The following is a 12,648-nucleotide window of genomic DNA, read 5'->3' on the forward strand; positions in this document are numbered from 1 at the left end:
ATTACAGATTACTTTTAGAAAACGTGTTTTATTGTTAGTCTCTATAGGTCACAACTTTCATGTAAAATGGCGAGTGTAACTGTTATTTGCTCCACAATGTGGTTGTAATTTGGTGGGCGGCTTTATATGGTGATACATGCTGACACTGGCGAAGTTGTAGTATTGTATTGTATTGTATTTTAGTTGTAGAATTGTAGTTGTTTAGTGTGACAGTACGATAGTTACGGCTGGATGCATATTTATTCCCCATTTACAGAGTCAAAGTCTTGGTTACAGGTCGGGGGTTAGAAGGCGAGGAGGAAGGAGAGAAAGAGGGAGCAGAGAGGCGAGAAGGGTCCAGCTGCAGCCTTGCAGACCCTCCAAACCACACCCAACCCAAACCACACCCCATCCAAACCACGCCCAACCTAAACCACACCCCATCCAAACCACGCCCACTATCATGGCACCAACTTTGCGCCCACTTTGACAGACACTATAGTGGCTTAAGAAGACAAGAACCGAAGTAAATCAAAAATAAATGAAAAATATTATTGATGGTAGCAATTTAGCAACTATTAGGCAAAGAAATAAGGGAAATCTTTGAGCCATGACAATATTTGACTTTCAGCATAAATAATGTGGTCTAATCAATGAATTAATGCAAACAAAAGGTGGCTTAGGAAAACAGCGTTTGAAAAAAATACTTGTAAATATTGGTATTTTAGCAACTACTAAGAAGAAAAAATCAGGATAAATTACAGATTATGTTGCCCTAACTGCTGAAATTATAGAAACATTTGCTTAAAATTGTATACTGTTAATTTTTAAGAACATCAAAATATGTATTTTTATTTCAGACAACCTTTACATTTTAAGATTTAAAGCATTCAAAAGATAGTTATGTAATTATTAGATTATAACCACACAGAGAATAAAGTAAACTTTAAATAGAATGAATTATCATACACTTTCAAAGCAAGCATATGAATAAAACTAATTCCAAAACCCAAACTGAAGTGAAATATTTACTAGACAGTAAATGGGCAATGAAACTCAAATTTAAAAACAACTCAATAAATTAAATTGAGGTCCTTCCAAACAACAAATAATATAATACTTCAGAACTCAGTGAAAGTTCACCCCCAAAATCAAAAACACATTTTTGCCCTGGCTTGTAGTGTGTTTTATTTTATTTTTTTTATTCGTTTTAGAGTGAGTTGCAGGGTTTTGGACGTATCTCCAAAACTCTGCAACTCACTCCAAAACTATTTCGACACATAAACAGCTCTACTTAACCATTTCAATGGCACTTAATGAACATGGTATAGTACAGTATATGGTATTTCTGAAACCCGTTCTAAGTACCACATGACATAAATCTCTTTTGAGGGAAACTCCTGTTAAAATCATGTTTCCCACACATACAGATATGTCTGGGTTTAGTTTATCCTTGAGGGGAGGCTGAGGTGCTCTCTCTCCCAGCGTCATTGTGCTCTGAGAAAGTTTTCTGTAACTTTGCACAACAGCGAGATATATGGGAAGTTTAAGGAATAAGCAGGCCCTGCTGGTGGATGGAAGATAAGAGAGCAACGAGTCGTGGGACAAAAAGTGTTCTGACTATATTTTAAAAAGTTAAATGAACACTTTCAGTGTCAATCGTGGGTTTCTGCAGCAACAATGCATTATTTCTGAGTACTATAAGAGATACTGCCTCTCTAAATGGGGACTCAAACATATCCTATGAATCTTGTGAAAACCAAGAAAAGTTGTTTTTTTTTTTTTTACATTTTTGAAATAGGCTTGTTTTATCATGTTAGATAGGAACAAAAACTTGAAGTAATCAATTACACTAAATATTAAAGGCTGTCTCAATGTAAATAAATTATTCAGTTTAACCTGTATTTTTTAAAACTCCATACAAACTATTTTCTAAAAGTGGAGCAAATCAGTTATTTCAAGTTGTCCTAAATAAAGAAAATGTTGCCTTTATTTACTTAATTCCAATCACTTAAACCTGAAATTTTTAACTCTGTGCCATTTTTGGAGGTTGGAGCAAACTGACTATTTTAAGTCCTCTCAAATGAAAAAATAAAAAACATTTATTATTTGAAACGTATACCTAATCTAATTTTAAAAAGTACTTTAAATACATTATGATACTGCATTTTGTACAAAACATTTTTGGAAACCCTTCATACAAAATAACATCTATTTGTAAAGAGGATTTTCTTCAACTTAAAAGCATGAAAGACCATTCAAAAATATACAGAAGTCTGCTGAGCGATCTCACTGTGCTGAATCAAGTTTTTGTGGCAGGTAATACAAAACATTTTAGTGGAAATGTGCCATCTTTGACCAGTATTGTAAGAAACGCCTACTGACTGACGCCCGGTTGAGGGGTTTGGATTTAATCTTTCTGGCTGACGCAACACTTGGGTGTTCATAACTTGGTGTCTCTCACAGAGACAGATGCACAGTGAGACAGCGGAGAGACAGACAGGCACGGAAAGGAAATTGAAAAGGAAAACTAGACAAGAGGCAGCTACAAAAGACAGAGAAACCAAATATGGCCAGGTTGGATGTCATGGAGATGTTCCATGGCATTTTGTTTCCTGGACACATTCACACTCAGGAATCGTTGCAACTTGCTCTGAAATTTCCCTTTCAGGACACGGATATCCTCATCGTCTCCTATCCAAAGTCAGGTAAGAAGACAGGGCAAGCTGTCAAGGACATGTAGCACTTCAAGTGAGCACGCTGAGTAACTCTTTGCAAACATACTGCTGCATTCCTTTAAGTATGTTAACGTTGCCTGGCATTTATACTTAGCAGTCTAGATTTATGAACTTTTTTAAAGTATATTTTCGCTGTTTTTATGAAAAGATTTAGTGAAAGTCAGCATCCCAGATGCTTCACTCATTTCTCTTAACAGGCACCACATGGATGCAGGAGATTGTGACCCTCATATCCAGCAGAGGGGACACACACTTGTCTCAAACTGTCCCAAACTGGGCTCGTGCTCCCTGGTTGGAGCAACATTATTTTGCTGCGGCACTGGAGACTTCATCCATCACACCTCGGATCATTACCACACACCTGCCTCATCACCTGCTGGGCCCCGGTCTGCAGGGCTCCAAAGCCAAGGTCAAGCAAATGTCAATTTATAGGCATATCTTACTGGCCTATATCAGTTTATTGCAGATATATTGGTATGAGTGTCACGAAACTGCTAAACAGAAATGCCAAGCTAGGTATGAGGTAATCTGGAAACACTGAGGTCATTTACATCTGGTATTACAATGAGTGTGAATGTATCCTGGATGCACTGAGTACACACATATACATAGTCACATTCTTTTAGTAGTGTTTATACACAATGTGTCATGGACCACACTGACTATGAGTACACAAGAAAAAGCTTTCTCATTCCCATTTGCAGTAGTAGAAGTCATGTGTTTTTGTGTGTACTCGTCAGCAAGATCAGGCAGCAGATGTTTGTCTTTGTGTGTTCAACTGCTCTCACCACTGACCACAACCACAGTATCCACAAGACTCCCTTAAAAAGTGTTCAGTTTTAAGAGTTGTTTAATTTTGGAGGAAACTTAATAAACTTTGTGAAACACTACGGCAAATTCTTAACCATTTGTGCCATCTTGTAAATTTGGAGAAGAGGAGACAGGAGAGACGCTCAGTGCTGCGCTGAGATCACTGACATATTGAGAAATGAGGAACATGAGAGCTGGAGTTGGGTATCACTGAGGGGTTTTTTCCCCCATACTGGTGCTAAAATTATACTTTTATAATGGTACCAGTGCCTAAACGGTGCATGAACTGATTTTTTTTTAAAAAAGAGCACAAAATGACAGTCAATGACAAGGCAAGGCAAATTTGAAATTAAACAATATATTAACTGTTAACAGTTTAAGGTATACTTACATACATACATATAAATAAATTAACATGATGATAAAACCTAACCCAACTACAATATATTATCACATGTACATAACTGTTACAGTACTAACAAAATAAATAAAACTTCCAGCTTCAAATTCAAGCAACTCTTCTGAAGAATATTATTATTAGAACAGTATTATTAGAACAGCTGCTGTCATCATCACCAGCTGTCTCCTCTTCATAGATACAAATGGCAAATCATTCTGACACGTTACATCTGGTGTTTCATATCTCTGCTCCCCATCTCTGAGGCCATCTCTCTGCTTACAAGTGTATGCAATTTATTTTCCCAGGATGGTGAAGTCAAGGCCCAGGGGACATGAGTTTACCATCCTGGGAAGAAAATGAATACAATGCGATGCCAGATGCTTCTCCCTTTCCCGATCATTAAAAGTCAAATATGGATACACTTAAGACCATTTATCTTGACATTTTAACTGTGTTTGCCGCGGATACTACCTACTTTAAATTGTCCCATTTTGTGTGCGACTTAAATTATTTAAAAATTTATTTCAGATCTAAGGGATCAGGATCAGCATTGATTGTGTGTTACATGTTTACATAAAAACAACAACAAAAGACTGGGTGTTACATTGTTACCAGATTTTTTTAAACTTCAAAATGACAGTACAGTACAAATATTGTAAGATTGCTGCTCTGTGTCATCTCACAGATAATTTATGTGAGCAGGAACCCTAAAGATGTGGTGGTGTCCTTTTACCACTTCCACAAAATGGCCAACTTCCTCCCTGAGGTCAGCGCATTTTCTGATTTTTTAAATCAATTCCTGGAGGGAACATGTGAGTTGAAATCAAGATAAATTATGTATATGGATATTACCGTTTTGTGATGATATGCTAATTTCAGCCCTGTAACCAAAAGAAAAAAATGGTCAAATGTATATATTTTGTCACACTAACTGTTTCAGTGTCCTATGGCTCCTGGTTTGACCATTTTAAAGGCTGGACCAGTCAGGCAACAACAGCTATGAATAATCTACTTCACATCACCTATGAAGAGATGTCTCTGGTAAAAGAGAATTGATTCATCATTCTCATCACACCAAATGTCCATTAACATATACTGAAAAAAGTCAACTAAGTGTGCAAATCATGTAAGATACTTGTTTATCTTGTTTCCAAGTCTGTAAATAGAAGTTAATTGGTAAAATGTTGTTTACAGCCATTTTAGTGTTTTTTTTGTCTGAGTACTTTGTTTTAAAAATGATTTAAATATCATTATTGTCTTTGTCCTGTGGTCAGGACCTGCACGGCACCATAAAGAGGGTGAGCTCTTTCCTTAAATGTCCCCTGGTGGAGGATGAAGTCAACAACTGTGTCAAGCACAGCAGCTTCAGCAGCATGAAAGACAACAAGATGGTCAACTACACCCTAATCCCTGAAGAAATAATGAACCACAGCAAAGGTGCCTTCATGAGAAAAGGTGGGTCGACTGATTGATTGTGTCATATGTCTCACAATATCTGATTCAATGAATGAAACAAGCAGTCACCAGTAGCACTTTACATTATAGTTTGGTAATAACCTGGTAAATGTGGGTTAATACTGCTTTGATAATACAGAGGTAAAAACTGAATAACACTGATATTCATGTAACAGGGTAATGAAGGTCCAAAGACAAAGAGTAATAAATAACACATTTAAAGAGAGCAATGAAGCAGAACTATTTAGTAATAGTATAGCAATATTGCGGTAACAATATGGTAACCTACTAACAATAAAAATACTTATATTTGAGTAACATTTGGATTACAAAATGGTAATATGGTGGGGTAATAACCTGATAATAATGAGATAATATAATCAGTGTAACACAATTAAAATCACATGAAAACTCTTTCAAGATAAAATTGGTAATTACCATTTTATAATGCTGAAATTCATCCTCAGTTACAGGGCTGCACATGAATCCCTATACGTTATTTGGGACAGCACAAATAATGCAATGAAAACAGATACTTCTTCTATCTTACGTTCCCCATTATCATTTGGAAAAAGTCCATGAATACCTCAGCATAGCTAAAAAAAAAAAGGCCACATCTACCTTAATCAGTCACTGATATTATGCACCAAAATTTATCGCTTCAAAAGATATTTTTCTGTAAAGGATATTTTTCTATACATAGATATATCTATATACATATATCTGTGTTTTCAATATCTGTCAGTTAAAGGGGAGGTGGTGGTGGGCTTCAGACTATTCATAAAACGTAACTTACTTAGAAATAAAAAGGGAGAAAGAGATAAATGAAACATACAAAATGAGGATGTGGAATTACATTTCCAAAAGACATGAGGCTATAAAATACATTTGCCTGATTTAATGTGATTATATCTGAATTCAGACACAGAAACAGATAATTTTGTTGGCTGAACAGATACAGATACAAATAATGACATCTCTGTGCATCTCTACTCAGTTATGTGTCAAAAATTCCCTTTTGTTTCAAAGTAATACTGTGAAAGTAGCAAAAAAGTGTCACATTTGCTTTGCTTCATAAGCAGTTCTCCTTTATTTTGATGACATTTCTGCCCTCAGGTCTTCTTCAAGATCAATTACGTTGATCCTGATGCTATTATGGTTTTAAATTTCACTTATTGGGCCTTTAATTAAATATCAACCCTTTTGCTTCATCCCTTGTTTCCCTTCTGCAATTCAGGTAAGATTGGAGATTGGAGAAACATGTTCACAGAGGAGCAGAATCAATATTTCAAAAGCGTCTTCAAGTCCAAGATGCACGACTGCACTTTAGAGTTTGTGTGGGAGGAGCACGATAAAGAGGAAACACACGGCTAATGAACAAACCCCACTGAAGAACACAAAATTGTGAATGAAAGTAAGGGAAGCTTGAAATATGTTGCAACTAACAATTATTTTCATTGTCGATTAATCCATCAGTAATTTTCTTGATTTATTAATCAGTTGTTTTGACTATAAATGTCAGGAAATGATGAATAATGTTGAGCAGTGTTTCCCAAAGCCCAGAATGATGTCCTCAAATGTAAGGTTTTGTTTGCAACCCAAAGATACTCGGTTTACTGTCAGGGAGGAATAAAGAAACCAGAAAATATTCACATTTAGGGAACTGAAATCAGAGAATTTTAAACTTTGATGCTAAAGGTAATTTAGATTAATTTATTAACAAAATAGTTTGTCATACAGTCTTGAAAAATGATGTAAAACTTTAATCAAATGTGCTTAAATAAATCACAGTTTAAGAGACAGTTCACCCGAATCAAAAATAATCAAAAATACAGATTTTTTTTTTCTCCCCTGGCCTGCAGTGCTATTTATTCATCTAGATTTTTTGGGTGTGAGTTGCAGAGTTCGGGAGATTTTCAAGTAGACAAAGAAAGAAAGTAGATCTGGTAGATTCTACTGCAGAAAGAAAATAGTCCCTACATGAAACTGCTCATAAACGAGGCCTGTGGATTATCTTGAGTAAGCGGGTCATGATTTTCAGAAAGACTGGATTTGAATCTTTCAAAAGTATTTTTTTTGGTGCTCTGAGCACCACAAAGTCATCTGTCTTTTGTCCCATTATATTGGAGAGAAGGCAAACATGTCTACAGCCGATATCTCCAAAACTCACCAACTCACACAAAAAACATCAAGATGGATAAATGGCACTACAGGCCAGGGGGGAAATATGTATTTTTGATTTGGGGTGGACTATCCATTTAAGTTGACACTTTGTAACATGCGATGTTCAGTACCATTCAGTGTCTCTTATGTATATTGTTTTCAACAATGAATCTGTGCATGATGTGATATTCATGAGGATATTTTCAATGTTTTGTTTAATTTTTGAATAAAAATCTGATCACCTGACTCTTCTTATGTTTGACAATGAGTGATGAATATTATTTGTTCTTTAGCGCAAAACAAGTGGCACTTAAAGGTGCTAATGCGTGGTTCAATCAAAGCAAACAAATTATAAGTTATGTAAGCAGCACAACAATAGGCAGAAGGGGAAGGGCAGGTCAAACGTTTAATATAAAGCTTCTCATCCACAGGGCTGGGCTGTCCTTGTGCGTCCTGTCACTTCACACACCCAACGAAAGGTGTTGTTCCCCCTCCAGTTTCCATGCACTGGAGTGCTTTGATCAAATCCTATCATGTGTGTGTGTGTGTGTTTGTGTATAAGAGTGAACATATGGTACAGAGTGTTGAGAACGCACTGTACTCTGTGACTGAAAGGATGAACTCTCAGAACTGGTGGAAAAGCATCGGTCTGGTCAAGGTTGATATTAGTGCTAATCCTCAGAGGCTCATAACAGACATCTGATTCATGGGAGGCATTCGTGGCTTTATCACATGTAACTTATATCACACAATAGAGACGGACTGTAGGATTTAAATGTTCCAAAATGTTAACACATCCATTATTCAGAGGTCAAAAAAGTTTAATCTCCCTAACAACTAGAATCACATATAGATATAGCTGGGTGAAAAAAACACTGGAAGTTCTTTATACCCCATGATTCTTAAAACATTTTCTATTTCGTTTATCAATTGTTGTTGAAGCCCTCAGGACCTCAGATTGTTTATGCATTGTTGTTTGAATTTAATCTAAAAATTGTGAAAAATTACTGTGTACTTTGTGTTTTTACATGGTATTATAGCATCAGCAAGGTAAACCAAATTATTTCAGAATGGGGAACTGGCATAATGACTTTACGGACTTCTTCAAAGCAAGCTAAAACAGATTTTGTAGTTTTGAATCTTTGTTGTCATTATTCTTAGAGCTGCACGATATGGTAAAAACATATCATTCAAAAAAAGGCAACTGTCATTCCAGAACATGACAGAAAGAAATGAGGTAGACTGATTCCAGTGTAGAAATAGTATTGATAAAAACTGAGAGAAACAAACAATAATTACACCGTTAGAATCAAACTGGTTATAAATATGTAAATCAAAGTGTAACACTATAAAAAAAAAAAGACAGCAACACCAACAAGGTGGCCAGTGCTCAAAGTGCTGCAGTGCTCAGGTAAACAGCACAATAAGTGACTGACGTAACAGCAATAGTCAGTGGTGGACAAAGTACTCAATGCCAGTACTTCAGTCAAAGTATAGTTACTCCTGGTCAAATATTACTCAACTACAAGTGAAAGTTGAAAACTTTACTCAAGTACTAGACTATTATGTGGTATTTTTCACCCAGATAAAAAAAATTCAACATTAAAAGCCTACCTGGAATTATTCTTCTTTTTCTAATTCTAATAACATTTTGAGATTTAATTTTGTCTTTCTTCTGCTCTCGCCACTACTGAGTTTTGTTTGAATGAAAGAGCACCTGGATGACACATTTCTATTTTTACATCAATCCCAGTTGAGAGCGGGTACTGTGATTGGTTTCCTTCTGTGAGGAACAGAGCGCGTGGCCAGTCGCATTTTAGAAAAGAAAAAAAAAAAAAAAACGGCAACAGCTGACAGAGCTCAAAGCTCTGCTTCGCCTAAAAGCAATGAGTAACGACAACCCTTCTAGAAATGTAGTGGAGTCAAAAGTACAATATTTGTCTTTGAAATGTAGTGGAGTGAAAGTCATAAGTTTCCAAAAAACAAATACTCAAGTAAAGTACAGATACTCAAAAAATGTACTTAGTTACTGTCCACCACCGGCAATAATATAAGGAGAATTTTAGAATAGCAGCAATTGGATACCAGTGATGAACAGCAGCAGGCTGGACACAGTGCAGCAGCAGTTATCTCAATAGATAGCAAGTTTATCAGTAAAACAGCATCTCAGTGAGATGCACAGTTCAACAGTCTTACAGCATCAGGGAAAAAGCTGTTGATCTAGTACATCTGGCCTTGATGCTTTATATCCTCCTGCCTGATGGGAGGGGAGTTAACAGTCCATTTGCAGTGTGGGTAAAGCCTTACGACGCAGGACTTCTCATTATTGAAATTCAAGTTAAGCATTGATAACCACTAACAAAAGTTAGTTTTCATATCTTTTGAAAACACAGCTACAGTTAAAATGTGTGCCATATAACCTTTTATCTCCTGACAGGGAGATGATTCAGCTGTGTGCTGATCATTTAAATAAACAAGTTTAAGCCGCAGCAGTTCCAGTCTGTATGCATTTGTCTGCCTTCAGTGCAACAAAAGTGTTCTGCTGATATCCACAGTGCCTGACATAAACAGCCATCCAGCTTATTTTGGATTGTGGCTGAGTGTCTGTGTGTATTTAAGGTTTGTGTGCAAGGATTTGTCTTCGTGCACTGACTTGCGTGTGTACATTTGAATAATGACCTGGCCTAATTTGAAAGAAATTACATTTAAACTCAGGCTCACGCAACCTTGAAGATGATCGCCTCGTCTTTTCAAAACATGGCGTGAAAGCCTGTTTCATCAAAGAATCATTATTCCTGCCTGTAAGTCTGTAAAGTGGATTCAGCTGTTGAGAGAGCCCACTGGACGATGAGATGAGTGACAGGAGGGTGAAGAATGCTGCGTTCTCTGCTTTAGTCTTTGAAATAAATTAATCTTATGGAACGGTAAGATCAATTAAAGCATTTTATTTTCTGTTATACTCTTAAATAAAAGTGATTTCTCTCTTCCTCTTCTTTCATCTTCTGTGACTGATGTGTTCAATTTTTATTAAACATGTACTGAATAATCAAGTTGACAAGGGCTCTGGCATGATGTTGTATCAGCTGCTAATAAAGTAAAGGCATGGTCACGCACACACACACACACACACACACACACACACACATGATTGTAGCATTTGAGCTTTCTGTCGTACATGCACACTCACACATTTCAGCCATGTGAGAAGCCTCTTCACACCTCTCTATATATCCGGCTTCAGACTCTGCTGAGGGGAAGGAGGGTGAAGGGTAAAGCTGGTGTCACTGCTAATTGCCTCAGATCACAAATGTTCAAACAAAACCACACGCTCTGGTCAAATTTGGGAATCTTTTCTATTATGAATGTGACTACTTATTATTTCTGTTGCTAGCCTGTTTTGGCCAAGAAACAAATTCTCAGTTGTTATTAACTAATATTTCACCCAAAATTTGTAAAATTTATTAATATTCTCAGATAAAATGATTAAACTAGATGAGTAACCACCAACCTTTTGATTAGTAACTGTAATTTTATTACATATTTTTGTCAGTAACTGAAATGGATTACGATTATATTTATTTTGTACTTTAATTCCATGTAACTCGTTACTCACCAACACTGCTAGTAGGTATGCCTTGTTTTAGCTTTGCAGCTGCTGATGACTCGTGGCCTCTACCCGCAGGTTGAGAGGAGTGAGAAGTCGGCAGTCAGCATATATAAAAATATTACAAAGGTTTCTCAAGTTTTCAAGGCTGACTGATCCAGTAGTAGGCAAGATTAGCTCCGGACAAAGGCTCAAATGGCTAAAGTCGTGCACGCATGCACAACTAAATGATCCTTTCCAGATTAACGCCTGGTCAAGATAATCATTGCCTATATCATTTCAGGGCCAGTGTGTAAGCTTTAGTGGCATCTAGTGGTAAGGTTTCAGATTGCAACCAAGGTGCCTCATGGTGCATCATGGTGAACACTGAAAGAAACCTATGTAGATATAAATGGGTCATGCTAATGACTTAATTCTCACATTCTCACTGGTGGTACTTAAACTCCCTTTAGTGGTAGTTGGAGGAATATCAGAAAATTTTAAAACTGAAATAAGTTAATTTAAAAACATATAATCAAAGTACTATAAAATTTCAAATTAAAACACTTAAACTATGCAATCTCTGAAATGTGACGTAAATAAGTTTTGTCTTTCCTCTAATGTTTTGTTTCAATATCAGCCTGCCTGCCGTTCATACACGTAGCCTGCACATAAGTCATCCATGATTATTACGAGCTAAACTGTGGTAGCAAGAGAATAAGCAGACGTATAAAGAAGAGACTGAAAATGAATGTAGGTGTGTGTGAAAGAGGGGCTGCATGCCCCTTGTGGTGTATGAACGCTGTATAGAAAAGTTTAAGTGGCAATTGTAAAGTGCGGCTCCCAGCAGTCAACAATAAATAATCTTCTTATAAACCTGTCTCCTGCATGAACTGTCTGTAGCTGAATAGTGTTAGTCTATTGTATTTTAATGTCAGACACAATGGTGGTATCTATGACTATAATACTGACTATAATACTTGTATATATAATACTACTATTCTAAGGTAATGAAAACACAATGATTCTAACTTTCAGGGAGTCATACACGACACACATACACAAAAACAAACTAATGAATATTGAATATGAATACAGTTTGGCCATATTCTGCAAATAAATCCCCCTAAATCATTCATACTGGACCTTCAAGGGGAAAGAGACCAGAGTCATTAGTTAATTTTTATGTAAATTCATTATATCCTGCAAACCCACACAGGTGCTAACTAAACCTCGGCTCAAGCTGAAACTGAAACATCATAAAAATAAAAGTGCTCCCACCCCAAAAGTTGCTGCATTGCAACTTTTTCATTTTAACCTCCATGTAATCTAATTCCTAACACTCAAATTTAAACAGATGACATTTTCTCCTAAATTACTGGGAAACTACCAGCAAACCGTAGGCTCCTTACAACTTGTTCATAGAAGGAAATGAGACAAAGACAAAGGAAATCATACTTCATCCACAAACCAACACTGGACTGTAACTACCTGTGCACTTATTTAGCATCATCTCATAT

The 12,648-nt window shown here is 36.5% G+C and overlaps 1 protein-coding gene across 1 annotated transcript; it reads left to right on the forward strand.

Annotated features, from left to right (window-relative positions):
* The first annotated feature begins 2,481 nt into the window (after nucleotides 1-2,481).
* sult5a1 (sulfotransferase family 5A, member 1) lies at nucleotides 2,482-7,553 on the forward strand. Its single transcript, XM_084724114.1, is given in 7 exon segments — nucleotides 2,482-2,687; nucleotides 2,915-3,126; nucleotides 4,613-4,739; nucleotides 4,868-4,968; nucleotides 5,202-5,382; nucleotides 6,620-6,750; nucleotides 6,752-7,553. Coding segments are annotated over 7 exon segments (930 nt in total). The 5' UTR covers nucleotides 2,482-2,548; the 3' UTR covers nucleotides 6,791-7,553.
* The last annotated feature ends 5,095 nt before the right edge of the window (nucleotides 7,554-12,648 follow it).

Source organism: Lutjanus erythropterus, chromosome 1 (assembly GCF_056507025.1).
Source record: "Lutjanus erythropterus isolate fLutEry1 chromosome 1, fLutEry1.hap2, whole genome shotgun sequence".
NCBI classification, from domain to species: Eukaryota; Metazoa; Chordata; class Actinopteri; order Lutjaniformes; family Lutjanidae; genus Lutjanus; species Lutjanus erythropterus.